The sequence below is a fragment of the Phragmites australis genome, chromosome 17, assembly GCF_958298935.1.
Source record: "Phragmites australis chromosome 17, lpPhrAust1.1, whole genome shotgun sequence".
In the NCBI taxonomy this organism is placed as follows: domain Eukaryota; kingdom Viridiplantae; phylum Streptophyta; class Magnoliopsida; order Poales; family Poaceae; genus Phragmites; species Phragmites australis.
The window spans coordinates 9,933,616-9,946,603 of NC_084937.1; the positions used below are offsets into that span (position 1 = coordinate 9,933,616).

At 45.3% G+C, this 12,988-nt stretch overlaps 1 protein-coding gene across 2 annotated transcripts; it reads left to right on the top strand.

Annotated features, from left to right (window-relative positions):
• Positions 1-346: 346 nt before the first annotated feature.
• On the top strand, positions 347-11,489 carry LOC133897169 (protein EMSY-LIKE 3-like). Of its 2 annotated transcripts, none has more exons than XM_062337783.1 (11): positions 347-511; positions 597-675; positions 2,971-3,179; positions 3,276-3,385; positions 3,482-3,725; positions 8,789-9,007; positions 9,086-9,154; positions 10,211-10,456; positions 10,553-10,621; positions 10,695-10,758; positions 11,236-11,489. In XM_062337783.1, exons 2-11 carry the CDS (start codon positions 648-650, stop codon positions 11,328-11,330), a joined length of 1,353 nt encoding a protein of 450 aa, XP_062193767.1. In that variant the 5' UTR covers positions 347-511; positions 597-647; the 3' UTR covers positions 11,331-11,489. The 2 variants fall into 2 exon arrangements, with proteins under 2 accessions (XP_062193767.1, XP_062193769.1); XM_062337785.1 differs by lacking the exon at positions 11,236-11,489 and adding an exon at positions 10,838-11,032.
• The last annotated feature ends 1,499 nt before the right edge of the window (positions 11,490-12,988 follow it).

A 12,988-nucleotide genomic window follows, 5' to 3' on the forward strand; every position in this document is an offset into this window, starting at 1 on the left:
AGGACTGAGGGAAAGTGGCAATTAACTTGATCCTAGGTTGATGAATTAGCCGCGAGTAACTTCAGCAATTAGCGCTTGTATAGTTTGTTGAAATTTTGCAGTAGTGACCATCAAAGAAAAAAATTTATGTGACGTGTGCAATGTCAAACCTATGATTCCAAGTTTTTATTCTGAATTATCTATTCTCGATCAATATCGGTGTTACTTCGACGGCTTCTTTTTGTTTTTGATAGTTCCAATATCGTTTTTGTTTCGGGCATTACGATAAGTGAAACATGCAGTACGGCGGCAACCGGAACCACATCAGCTCTCACCCGCGCTTACAAAATCCGCTTCAAGTCCATCAATTTACCCTTTTGTCCTCGTTTCCTTTCTCTCCATCTTCCCCGAATAGAAGCGCCCGACACTGGCACCGCTGCTTAGCTCTCCCTCGGCCCCTCGGCCTCCTCCTCCGAATCTCGCCGGATTCTGCCGCCTCGCCGCGCGATTCCGCCCCCGAGCACGCCGCCAGGTGAGTGCGCGCGGCGGCTTCGGCCCAGCAGCTCCGGCTGCGGCGCGGCGGCAGGAACTGACCCTTGTTTCTTGGGTGGTTTCAGGTCCGGCCAGTGCCAGCTCGCGCTTCGCCTCCTTTGGTGGTGCTAGGACCCATGGACTACAGGCCCTCCGACAGCAGCGGTGAGTGCGGGCGAGCTCGGCTCCGCCTCTTGGCCCTATCTAGGGTTTTTTGCTAGCTTGAGTTGCTTGCTCGTTGCTGCAGATTGCTTCGAGACGAGCCTGGGGTGGGGGGGGGGGAGCGAGGCCGCGTCTTGAGGGACTGTTGGGGGCGCTAGGGTTTGTGCTTGCCTGACGAGAGGAAGGCTTTGGGGTCAGGGTTTTCGTGAACTCGCCATTTTTTGTGGGAGAAGTGGAATCTTGCTTAGGAATCTTGTGCAATTCTAGGGTAGCTGGTAGTGGGTAGTTGAGTACCACTGTGAATTCTTGCTCACGAATCATGTGCGTTTGGGGGTGGGTGACTCGGGCGAATTTTTTCTTTTTGTAGTGAATTTGGGGTGTTTTGTTACCATTTTTCATGATCTCTCTTTGAAGAGTTGGATTTTTTGTAGCTTGGCTTTTGTTGAGGAAACATCTAGTCATACTGGAGAACGGTAGTGAATCGCTGGGCTCGTCCTCGCGTCGTTACCTTTGTTTCTGCACAATTGAATTCAGCATCTCATGGTGAAACATTGGTGTTGGAGCTTCTTCGGAGCAGGGAGTTTACATGAAAATATGCTCTTGTGGTTCTGGGGAAACATATCTTGTGGACTATGCACCCTGTGTAGTGTCTACAGCTGATATGTTGGTGAAATTCCTATTCCTTTCAAATTATGTTTCTGAGGACATCATAATTTTTTTTGTAAATTGGGTTCTTTGATATTGATTTAATAAGGTTATTCTGTTTAGTATTTGGGCTGTGGAAAATATCATCTTTGAGGTGCCATTGATTAATTGTCTTTTGATTAGCAGCTGAATGATGCTGTATAGTATCATTGTGGTCCCTTGGTGTATGTAATAACTTAATTTTTAGGGTCAGAAATGCCATGTGCCAATAGTAAGGCCTGAACCTTAGCTGAATTTTTGAACTGGAAGGAGCACTCAGTGCTCACTGTGACCTTATTTTCATATAGCTAGTGTAACAGAGGAACGACAAATAACATTGGTGAACTACCTGAGGTTGCCAATCTGGTATTACATGGCGTCTGCTTGTGATGTTGTTGATTGCTGTAAGTCAATATGATGTGGGAATTTGTTTGTGATTCTCCTTTCTATGCTTTATTTCATTGTATCTGGTGTACAAGAGTTTAAGGTTTCTGGCGATGAATGCCAAATAGATTTTAGCAGTGATAGTAATTAGCAATCTATCAATATGCTTAGAATAGTTCCTTTTTGTAAGGAGATTTTACCTTTGAACCTTTCCCAAATGATTTGGTTTATGCAAGTATTTGTATGTGTAAGCCAACTGGATTTTGACTGTCAGTCTTGTTTGCTCAGGCTTGTTATATTATATTATTGCTTTTTTCAACACTATAGATTTTGCCTATCAGTAATTGTTAGCTGTAGCCAGTCTCTATTGTGAGCTGAACTGGGATGTTAAAAAGTATACAGGCTTTTGTAGGTCTCGGCAATTGGTAGTAATTGCACCCTTTTGCGACCTTTGAGTGGGTTGTGAGATCTCTAACTTATCTATTTGTTTAATTGATCGCTGCAAGTATCATTCCTTGGATATTGCACTAGCTGTGAATAACTTCTTTGGTTTTGTTGAAACTGTATTATACTTTATATTTGTTCCGGGTAACTGATAAACTGTGATTAGTTTTACTGATTTTATGTAGATATATAATACAATATGATTCATAATGCAGATGTCCCACTTGTTTTTTGGAAGTTGTGAACCATTTCAGTTTTTAAACCGCCGAAAGTAGTTGGGGATGTGTATCCCTTATAGGGTTTGAATGATGTTGCAGATTTGTTTCATTAAATTCTATTTTTTATCTTGGGATGTTATAGATTAGCTTCTACCAGCTGTAACGAGTATGAAAATATTGCATGGGTTACATATTTCTATTCCGCTCGCAGAATAGAGGATTAGAAATTGCCAAATTTCCTATTATCTGGGATTGGTGGTACACTTTTACTGTCTCATTATGAGTAGTGAGAAAAGTTGCCTTCAAGAAGTGATAAAATATGCTTGTTATGAACTACATAATTATAATTTTGAGAAAAGTTGCCTTCAAGAAGTGATAAAATATGCTTGTTATGAACTACATAATTATAATTTTGGCAATCATCATAGTATTGTCTTGTTTTCAAGAACACTGAAGTGAGCTATTTCTGGAAACTATAATTTCTGTAATCATCAAATGCATGGATAATTCTGTTTTAAAGCTGATATCGTCAGTAAATTTTGTTTCCTCAATTTTATGTTGGTTGCAGGAACTGATGATGATCTTCCACCACCATATCCGAATAATAGGGGTATGAGAGGCAGTGGACGTGTCAGTGGTAATGGAAGATCTATTGTCCCTGCCAGTTCATATGTTAGGGCACCGACAGATATGGAAGCACAAATTCATCATCTTGAGCAAGAAGCATACTGTTCAATTCTTCGTGCATTTAAAGCCCAATCTGATGCTATTACATGGGTTGAGATCATTAAACTATTTCACCGTTCATTTTTTGTCTGATGATTTTAGATTTATTTCTCAAAGTTGACCTGATATCAACTTTACCCTTTTCAGGAGAAGGAAGGTCTCATAACCGAACTTAGGAAGGAGCTAAGGGTATCTGATAAAGCACACAGGGAGCTATTAAACAGGGTCAACAACGATGATATTATCCGCAGCATAAGGTAGCATATGAATGGTCTTTTTGTGCTGGTAATCGTAATATACAATTCTGTCTTGTTTTTCAGCATTTTGAATTTCTGCCTTTCTTGATATACAAGGGAATGGAGATCAATGGGTGGGCTTCAGGCAACCTTGCCCAATAATCCTCAGCCAATACATGACCCTGTGCCCAGTCCTACCACATCTGCTCGTAAGAGGCAAAAGACATCTCAATCTGTTCCTGCTTTACCTGCACCGTCTCCTGCGATGCATTCACAGCAGCTGGCTGCACCAATACAACCATCGTCTTCAACAGCTAGAAAAGGAGTTCCACCAGGCCATAAAGGCAAAAAAACAAAACCAGTGAGTTGATATGGCTTACGGATCAGCAATGAAGACTCAGCAACTCGCTCTCCAATGGAGGCTCTAAGATGCAATTAGGGTCTAATTCTTGCTTGCTTTATTGATTATGCGGCTGGCATTATATAGCCAGCCTCCTAACAACCGATGCTAAAACCTTGGTAACTCAAACTTACGACTAACAGATAAGTCTTATCTCTAATTTGCATGCAAGCAAACGAACAATCTGACTAACAATTTTATCTCTAAGCTGCATTCCTTTTCCCTCTGTTCCGAACATAACTCCTTCCAACAAATGCGTCCACAACATTTTTGCCCGCCTGGCGAAACAGCTCGTCCTCAAGCTGAAAGTCAGGGTAGTTGGTGATGAATTCGTTTAGCTTCTCCCAAGTGGCGTCTGCAGGAGCCCGACCGATCCAGCGCACCAGCAGCTCCCAAGTACCACGGTTGAGGCGGGCCCGAACGATGGAAGCTAGAGCTGGAACAACACGGCCATGAACAATGTCCGACAGAGGAACGACTGCGGTTGGGGGATCGTCATGATGCTTCTTCAGGAGGACAACGTGGAATACGTTGTGAATGCGCGTCTTGGGAGACGGAGTCGGTAAGCCTGTACCAATGCATTCCTCAACCTGAAACGGGCCGTAGTAGCGTGGTGCGAGCTTTGAGTAGGCCTTATGGTGATGGAACTCGCGGTGCGTTGCTGCAGACGTAGCCATGCCCAATCGCCGACCGCAAATTCAAGGTCACGGCGAGAGTGGTCATGGCCCTCATTCATGTGGTCCTGTGCCTGGAGAAGGCGCTCTTGAATATCCACCAAGAAGAGGTCGCGCTACTGCAATTGCCGGTCCACCACTATGACACGAGCCAAGCCTGGCTTATAAGAACTCAGAGCTGGACGAGCGTGGTCGTAGACCACCTCAAATGGTGTTACCAGTAGTGCCATTTGATAGGACGAGTTGTAGCAGAATTCGGTCCATGGCAGCCAACGAAGCCAACTGCGGGGACAATCACTGGCGAGACAGCGAAGATATACTTCGAAAATTCAATTAGTCACCTCGGATTGCCCGTCAGTTTGGCGGTGAAATTCGGAGCTGAACACCTGACAGTTTGAAGAGCTCGGACCATAATAGGGTCACGATCGACGACGGAGAAAGGGATGCCATGAAGGCGAACGATGTTGTCGAAGAAGGCTTGAGCGATCGTCATTGCAGTGTACAGGTGGCTGAGTGCGATGAAGTGAGCGTATGTAGAAAATTTGTCGACGGTGAGGACCACAGATTTGCCGCCGACCTTTGGAAAACCTCTGACGAAATCCAGCGCTATCTTCCTAGACTGCACGTGGTACATTTAGTGGATTGAGTAGACCCGCCGAATTTAAGTTCTTGGTTTTATTCTGTTGACAAACAGAGCACCCATGAATGTCACAGACACGACGGTTGTTGTATGGGTCGCAGTCGGATCAAGGTTTTCTGGATGCCCTCATGCCCTACGCCATGCACTGTCTCCAGAATCAAGGGCCAAAGGTAGTAGTCAGGGAGAAATAGCCAGCCATTGTGCAGCACAAAGCCATCGACCACCGACCATGCTGCGCCGGCTCTCCCTTGTTCAATCTCCTGTCGCTTGGCCATTAGCTCTGGCAAGTAGGTTAAGTCCGCGTGGATATCAGTGAAGCGTGAATTCCGGCTAAGATATGGCATGGGTGGAGAGGATGTCTTCGTCACGACGCAATAGAGCATCCGCCGTCGCGTTTTGCTTGCCCAGCCGAAACTCAACGGAAAAATCGTAGTTGAAGAGCTTGCTGACCATGTGTGTTGCGGAATAGTGGACATGCGTTGGTTGTGGACGTACTTTAAAAACTGAAGTGATTAGTGCGGATGATGAATGGCCGAGCCTAAAGATACGGCCTCCAATGCCGCACTATCTTGACCAAACCAATGAGCTCACACTCATAGGCAGCCAACTTGGCGTGTTGAGGCACCATCGCCCTACTGAAGAATGCGATGGGGCCGAGTCCTTGATGAAGAACAATGCCGAAGCCGGAGCCCGACGCATCGCAATCGACAATGAACGACTTGGTGATGTCCAGGAGCTGCAGCACTGGTCTGGTTGTGAGTGCGCATTTAAGCGCTTCAAAGGTCGTTGCCGCCTCGGCCAACCAAGTGAAGGCCTCCTGCTTTAATAGTTTCGTCAAAGGAGCGGCCACTGTGTCGTAAGACTTGATGAATTTGCGGTAGTACCCGGTTAAACCAAGGAAACCCCGTAGTGCACGCACTAAAGTCGTTGTTGGCCACGCTTGCACCACTTCAATTTTGGCTCGGTTCATGGCAACACCCTTACCCGAGATAACGTGGCCGAGGTATCCGATCGACGTTTCTCTGAACGAGCACTTAGAACGCTTGAGCACTAGCTGGTGCTTGCTCATGAGCTGAAAAACGGCGTGGACGTGCCGAAGATGCTCTGCCTAGGATGAGCTGTAGATCAAAATATCATCAAAGAAAACAAGGTCGAAACGACAGATAAAAGGTTTGAGAACATCGTTCATGAGTGCTTGGAAGGTCGCTGGTGCATTAGTAAGGCCAAATGACATAATCAGGAACTCAAATTGGCCTTGATGAGTGCGGAAAGCTGTCTTCTCAATGTCTGATGGATGCATCAACACCTGGTGGTACCTGTTGCGGAGGTCGATCTTGGAGAAGAAATGGGCACCCTTGAGTTCGTCGACAACAGGGATCGATTACTTTGTCTCTCACGGTTTTGGCATTGAGTGCGCGATAGTCGGCACAAAGCCGCCATGACTTGTCTTTCTTGCGTACTAGCAGCATCGGGGAAGAAAATGCAGAGGTGCTTAGACGGATGATGCCCTAGCGCAGCATGGCATTTCATTGCTTCTCAATTTTGTCCTTGAGAAGCTGAGGGCAGAGATACGGATGTACCGCCACTGGTGCAGATCCTGGCAGAAGGTGGATGTGATGATCGAACCGTCGTGTTGGGGAAGACCTTGTGGCTCCTCGAAGATGTTCGCAAACTTGGCCAGTAGCAGGGCCAACACGTCGCGGGTGTCCATGGCATGAGAACGGAACGAAGTGTTGGCCTCCATACCGTGCCACTTGACACGGTGGTCGTTGCGCCAAAATTCATTTAACTGGCGTTCAAAATCCCACAAAATTGGCCCTAGGGTGCGAAGCCATTGGCAGCCCAGAACCACTTTGTAGCCGTCAAGTGGGATGATGTAGAAGTCGATTTTGAATTCCTCTTGGCCAATGCGAACGCGAACACCTTCATAGATGCCCGCGCTCAGCACACGGTCACCATTAGCTACGCTGACGCTGAGTCCTGGCTGGCCGGTGGGCCTGAGGCTGAGGCACAACACGGTGCTTTCCGCCAGAAAGGAGTGGGTGGAGCCGGAATCGACGAGCGAGTGCAAAGTGGTGGTGCCGATGACTGCCTCGAGGTGCATCGTTTCGCCCATGTTTACGTCGGTCATTGCGTAGAGAGATCTCCATGCCATCATTGGTGTAGCCTTCATCCACCACCGCGCTCTCATCAACTTCTAGCAGATAGATGCCCTTCATGGTGCAGTGTTGTAAATGTTCCTCGGAGAACTTTTCGGGACAATTGAAGCATAGCCCTTTCATACGGCGATTAGCCATCTCAGCTTGAGTGAGGTGGCTAAAGCAAGTGCGGTAGGTGCGGCCGTGTGCGACGGTGTCGATGCCGCTGCAGACGTTGTTGATGTCTGTGATGTAGTCTTGGATGCAGTTGTGAGAGCGGAGGACACGCCACGGAGCGCAGCAGTTCGAGCCGGCGGAGGCGGGCGGCCTGATGTGTGTGGATCATCGTCCTTGACCTCCAGACAACGCTCATAGGCCTAGACAAGGCTCATGGCATCCTCGAGTGTCGTCGGTCGTTGGAGCTCGACATCTGTTTTCAGTGGATTGATTGCGTAGGCCTGCAGTAAAGACGGTGATATGTTTCTGGCTCGGAGACATCTGGGCACCGCGCCAAGAGCGTCAAGAAGCACTCTTGGTACTCAGCCACTGACCTTGTGCATCGAATCCGGATGAGTTCGCCGAAAGGATTACTCCGGATTGGCGGCCTGAAGCGAATGTTAAACGAATTGATCCCAGGTCGGCACGCCCCGATTGCGTTCTAGTTGATAGTACCACAACTATGCCGCTCCTTGGAGATGGTAAGATGCCATCCAAACATTCTCGTTGTCCGGTGTTGCCTGGGCACAGAAGAATTGTTCGTAGCGGTGCAAACATGTGATCGGGTCTTCAGTTCCATCATAGTCAGGGAAACAAAGCTTGTGGATCGTTGGCGTAGAACGCTGGATTTGGACGCCGCCGATGCCCGACTTCTCGTCACGGCCATGATCTTCAGGCTTCACGACGGAGCCTTCTCCAAGCGCAACGACTGGAGCCGGTTAACAGCCACGTCAAGCGTGGAGCTGCTAGTTTTGAGGTGGCTCAGCTAGGCATCGACGACCGTCTTGGAGTCCTTCACAAAGGCGGTGAGGTCGCTCATGGTTTTGTGCAGGTTGTTGATGGTAGAGTCGAATGCCTCTTTGGTGATCGGTGATCCCATGATTGGTGGGTGTGGTGGGATTTGGCTAGTGGATCGGTGATGGCAGGGAAGGCAGTGGTGATTGCAAGAAGGAGATGGCTCTGGATACCAGATGATATGGCTTATGGATCAGCAATGAAGACTCGGCAACTCACCCTCCAATGGAGGCTCTAAGATGCAATTAGGGTTTAATTCTTGCTTGCTTTATTGATTATGCGGCTGGCATTATATAGCCAACCTCCTAACAACCGATGCTAACAACCTTGGTAACTCAAACTTACGATTAACAGATAAGTCTTATCTCTAATTTGCATGCAAGCAAACTAACAACCCGATTAAAAATTTTACCTCTAAGCTGCATCCTTTTTCCCTCTCTTTCGAACATAACTCCTTCCAAGAAATGCGTCCACAACATGAGTAGATAATTCCAACGACTTTTTTCCTTCAAAGGTATCCAGTTTTTTTAATTTTTCTGACAGAAGTGCATGCACTTTCAGGGTCAGAAGATACCAGGTGGCTCTGCAGTCAAGTCCATGCCATCTTCAGCAGGTCCTAGCGGAAGAGGACCACATATGAATAGAAATTTTCCTGGTGGTCCTGCTGAACTTTCTCAAGCACAGAGTGTCGACCCATTAATTGGTCGTAAAGTCATGAGTCGGTGGCCTGAAGATAATAGTTTCTATGAAGCAGTTATATCTGATTATAATGCCGAAACGGTGTGTTTTTTTATTTGATCAGGATGACAGTTACTTTTGATTCAAGCCCCCAGCTCTTTCTTAGGGATTTCATTGCAGGGTCTTTATGCGCTGGTTTATGACATGAATACGGCAAACGAGACCTGGGAATGGGTTGATCTCAAAGAGGTACACAATCTTTATTTATTTTTAATGTGAACATCCTAGTCACTTGTCAATTTCATATTTTGCTTTTCTGGTATTCTTTTGATTTGTTAATGTGACATGGGATGAGCAAGATGTAGATTAAGACTTGGTTTGGCAGGATTAGCTTTCAGAAAGAAAAAAACCTTTTTAGATGTTAGCTTGCCTCGCCAGGTTTAAACATGAACTAAGACAACTTAAACTGTGAGAAGATATTTGCCAACTTGACCATATGAGCACATACATCCATATCTTTGTTAGCAGGGCCATGTGCTCATGAATATAGGTAATGGAACTGATACATTAAGAGAAGTACACAAGCTGGATAGTAGAATAGAATTTACTGTAAACATATTCTTAAGCTATGTTTAATTTGGTCAGTGGCAAAGGTTGCCAAGTTCCGTTTACCAAATTTTGCTAATTTGATATGGTTCGTGTTTAGATTGCTACTAGCGTTTTGCTACATCCAGATTGGGATATTTTTTAGTTAAATTGTGGTCAAACATATTGATTGAAGCTTTTCACATCAACAATGTCTGCAATAGATGGGAGTCTTGACTCTTAATCTTAATCTGAACAGACTTGGTTGAGATTCCAGTAATGTTATTGATATGCTGCTGATGGTGTGCTGTGTTGTTAGTGCTGAGGCAAAATATTAAACATGGAAGATATTGGGTAGTACTTGAAAAGTGGTTTGGATTGGTTGTGGTTGCTATATTCAGTTTCATTGAATTCCGTATATTTTAGAGTTGTATAATAAGACACATCAACTCTGCATCTGAGAAATCATTACACGTATTAATTCAAGCCATTTCATGCTCATTGTAATCATATATAACAAAATTAAGCAGATGTGCTTCATTTTACTAGAGAACATATTGATCTGTCCCGGATGTTTCTACTTTCATATGCTTCCTAGTTTGTATCTTGCCTGTGCTTTCAGTATATGAATGTTTGTGCTCAGAAGCATTTATTACTGTCCAGAAAATCTTCTGTTTGATGGAATTGCACTGAAAATTGCTTTTTTCCTCTTGAGTACAGATGGGACCCGAAGACATAAGATGGCAAGAGGACGACTCTGGTATAGACCCTGTGACATATCTGCGAAGCCTAGGTGCTCCAAGTAGTGGGGGTAGGAAGTCAACAAGCCGTGGTGGGCCCATGCCAGGTCCAGGCAGAGGAAGAGGATTCCAAAAGAATATATCCAAGCCATCTCCCCAAAATGGTGTTGGGAAGAGAAGTTCGGATGACATTGATATCCTTCATACTGAGAGCCTTGTAAAAGAGGTTAGTTATTAGCTCTCCCAATATTTGTGATTATAAATAACTAGCACAGACCTTGTGCAATTTTTTTTTACTATATCTGCTCATCTGCTTATGTAGGTGGAGAAAGTTTTTAGCGTTAGCAATCCTGATCCACTGGAAGTGGAGAAGGCAAAGAAAGCACTGAAGGTATATATGTCAGAATGTACAAAGTTATCGTATAAATAAGTTATCATTTTTTCTTAACTGTCAATGCCTGCAGGAGCAAGAACAGTCGCTGATTGATGCAATAGCAAGGCTTGCTGAGGCATCAGATGGTGAAAGTGGTAAATACTAATTCATTTGTTCCTTGACTAATATATCGAACTTGCTATTGCTGCAGAAAACATTCATTCCTATTTCCAGTTTAGGGTGGTTGCCCCCGAACAAGGGGGAGCTGTTTCAGATGTCCTGGATGTACACCATATGTTCTGCGTACTATATATTATGCCGTATTTCTGCTGCAGTGTTCCACTGGAGGGAGAGTTCTTGTAACACAAAATGAATGACTTACAGAAATTTATTCTGCCATAAAAAATACAGGCAGTCCTCTTGCATGGATGCATGTGTCCCCCTTCTTTGATATTCTAATGATCACAATTTTTGTTCCATACAAGCATAATTTATAAATACATACATGTTCAATAAGCATAGGAGGTTGTCATGATAGCACCACGAGGCCAAAGTTTTAAATACATGCCCAAGCTTGCTGCTGTTTGTCCAGCCAAGCATTTGACAAAGCCCCTTTCTTTTGGTGGGAACAGATGGGCACAACCGCGGACGAAGGAACGCGCTGTATGCTCAAGCAAACTATAATGATTCCATGCCCGTTTATGGTGACCAAGCTGATGTCATGTAAACATTGCTGCAAGATGTATACAGAAGAAAACTGTCTGTTGTAAAATTCATTGCTAATATTTATTCCAGATTTAGGTCCCTGTTAAGTACTTTTCGTTTGGAGAATCTTTTTTCTTTGGTAGAATTTCAATTCAGCATGCTGACATGTAAAGTTTCTAGATGTGGTACTGAGTCTTCTTGTCCTGCGTGATCTCATCTCCTGTATGCACGCAAGGAAGTAGCCCACGATTTGCAAGTATACTAGTGCACATGAACACATGACTATCAACTGAATGAACGAAACCATATCTAGGTGGCAGGATAATTTACATGTCATACAAACGAAACCGTATCTACTGACTGAGCGCCATACAAACGATTGGTGTTTTTGCACTACAGTACTAGCAATGTGATGAAGTTTATATTTGTTGAGAATTGATCAACATCGTGTAACTGCTAATGGACGTTATTTGCTTGTGGTGCCTCTTTGAAGACACCATTTTTATTTAGTATTTATCTCTCTATTATTTAAAAAATATATAATGATTCCTACACCATCCGTGTCTACCCCTCTCACCTCTACCTCTTGTCTAATAAAAAACTAAAATAAAAAACGGAACTATCGTCTGTCCCACAACTGTTTTGCATGATCCCTCCGACGAAATGGCTAGCACAAATTGAACCACCACATGTCCTATTCCTTCCCTCCAAGTCACCTCTCGTCCACAGTGTTGCCGCCCTCCTCCCTCGTGCCACAATCCCATGTGTTCACCACCGTCAGTCACTCGCCCTTCCATGGTTGCCTGCATCCTGCTGATGGCAATGGCCATAGGCTGGCGAGCCTCAACTTTACCGTGGAGTCCATTGGTGGTGTGCGCTTGTGGCCCATGTTCTTGCCATAGTAGGCAATCCTCGACGGTGACTACGGGTCCTTAGACTCGACGGTGACTACGAGTCCTTAGACTCGGTGGTGGACCACGACTGCACGGGCTGTGCCGCTTCGTTGTCCTGTTGGTTATCTCTTGCTAAGGTGCTCTTTCAGTAAGGGAGGGAGGCACGCGATGGTGAGGCAACGCAACCGCGTAGTTCCATTAGATACAACTCATTCAGATCGAGGCAATCCCTAAATCCTAATTCTCTGATCCGGTCCGATCAATTCCGCCATTGCTGCCCTCCTCCTCGGCACTCTCGTCATCCGTAGGGCACACCATCGCCCACCACCACCGAGGCTGAGGCCGAGGCCGCCGCCTCCTCTGATCCGATCCTGTCGATTCCGCCATTGCCCTCCATCTCCCATTCCTGATGATAATGCATCTTTCTCCTCTTCTCTCATTTTTCTTTCCAAAATTATTTAGAGTTTCTACTAATTTAGTTAGGTTCAATTGAACTAACCTCTGGTTGTGTGACTATATTTTAGTTCCTTCCATTTCCCAGATCAGTGTGCAATACGGTAGTTTCTTTGTCTTTGCCCATTTGCCATACTTGATTTGGGCTTTTTTTAGTATGCCTCTCACCCCTTCAAGATCCATTCTTCCTGGAGAGTGGGTGTAGTTTGATTCTGCCCCCACCCCCCTCCCATTGTTGTGTGCTGCTAGTATTTGCGATAATATGAATTTGTTTAATTAGGTTCATGTTCCACTTTTACCATTGCAGAATTATCCTGTGCAATGTTGGAGTTAG

Excerpts from the sequence above, each read along its gene's own strand:
- LOC133897169 (XM_062337783.1), top strand. The coding sequence starts at position 648 with ATGGACTACAGGCCCTCCGACAGCAGCG. Across the intron at positions 3,726-8,788 it reads AAGGCAAAAAAACAAAACCA|GGTCAGAAGATACCAGGTGG; the intron begins GTGAGTTGATAT and ends ATGCACTTTCAG. Across the intron at positions 9,008-9,085 it reads CTGATTATAATGCCGAAACG|GGTCTTTATGCGCTGGTTTA; the intron begins GTGTGTTTTTTT and ends ATTTCATTGCAG.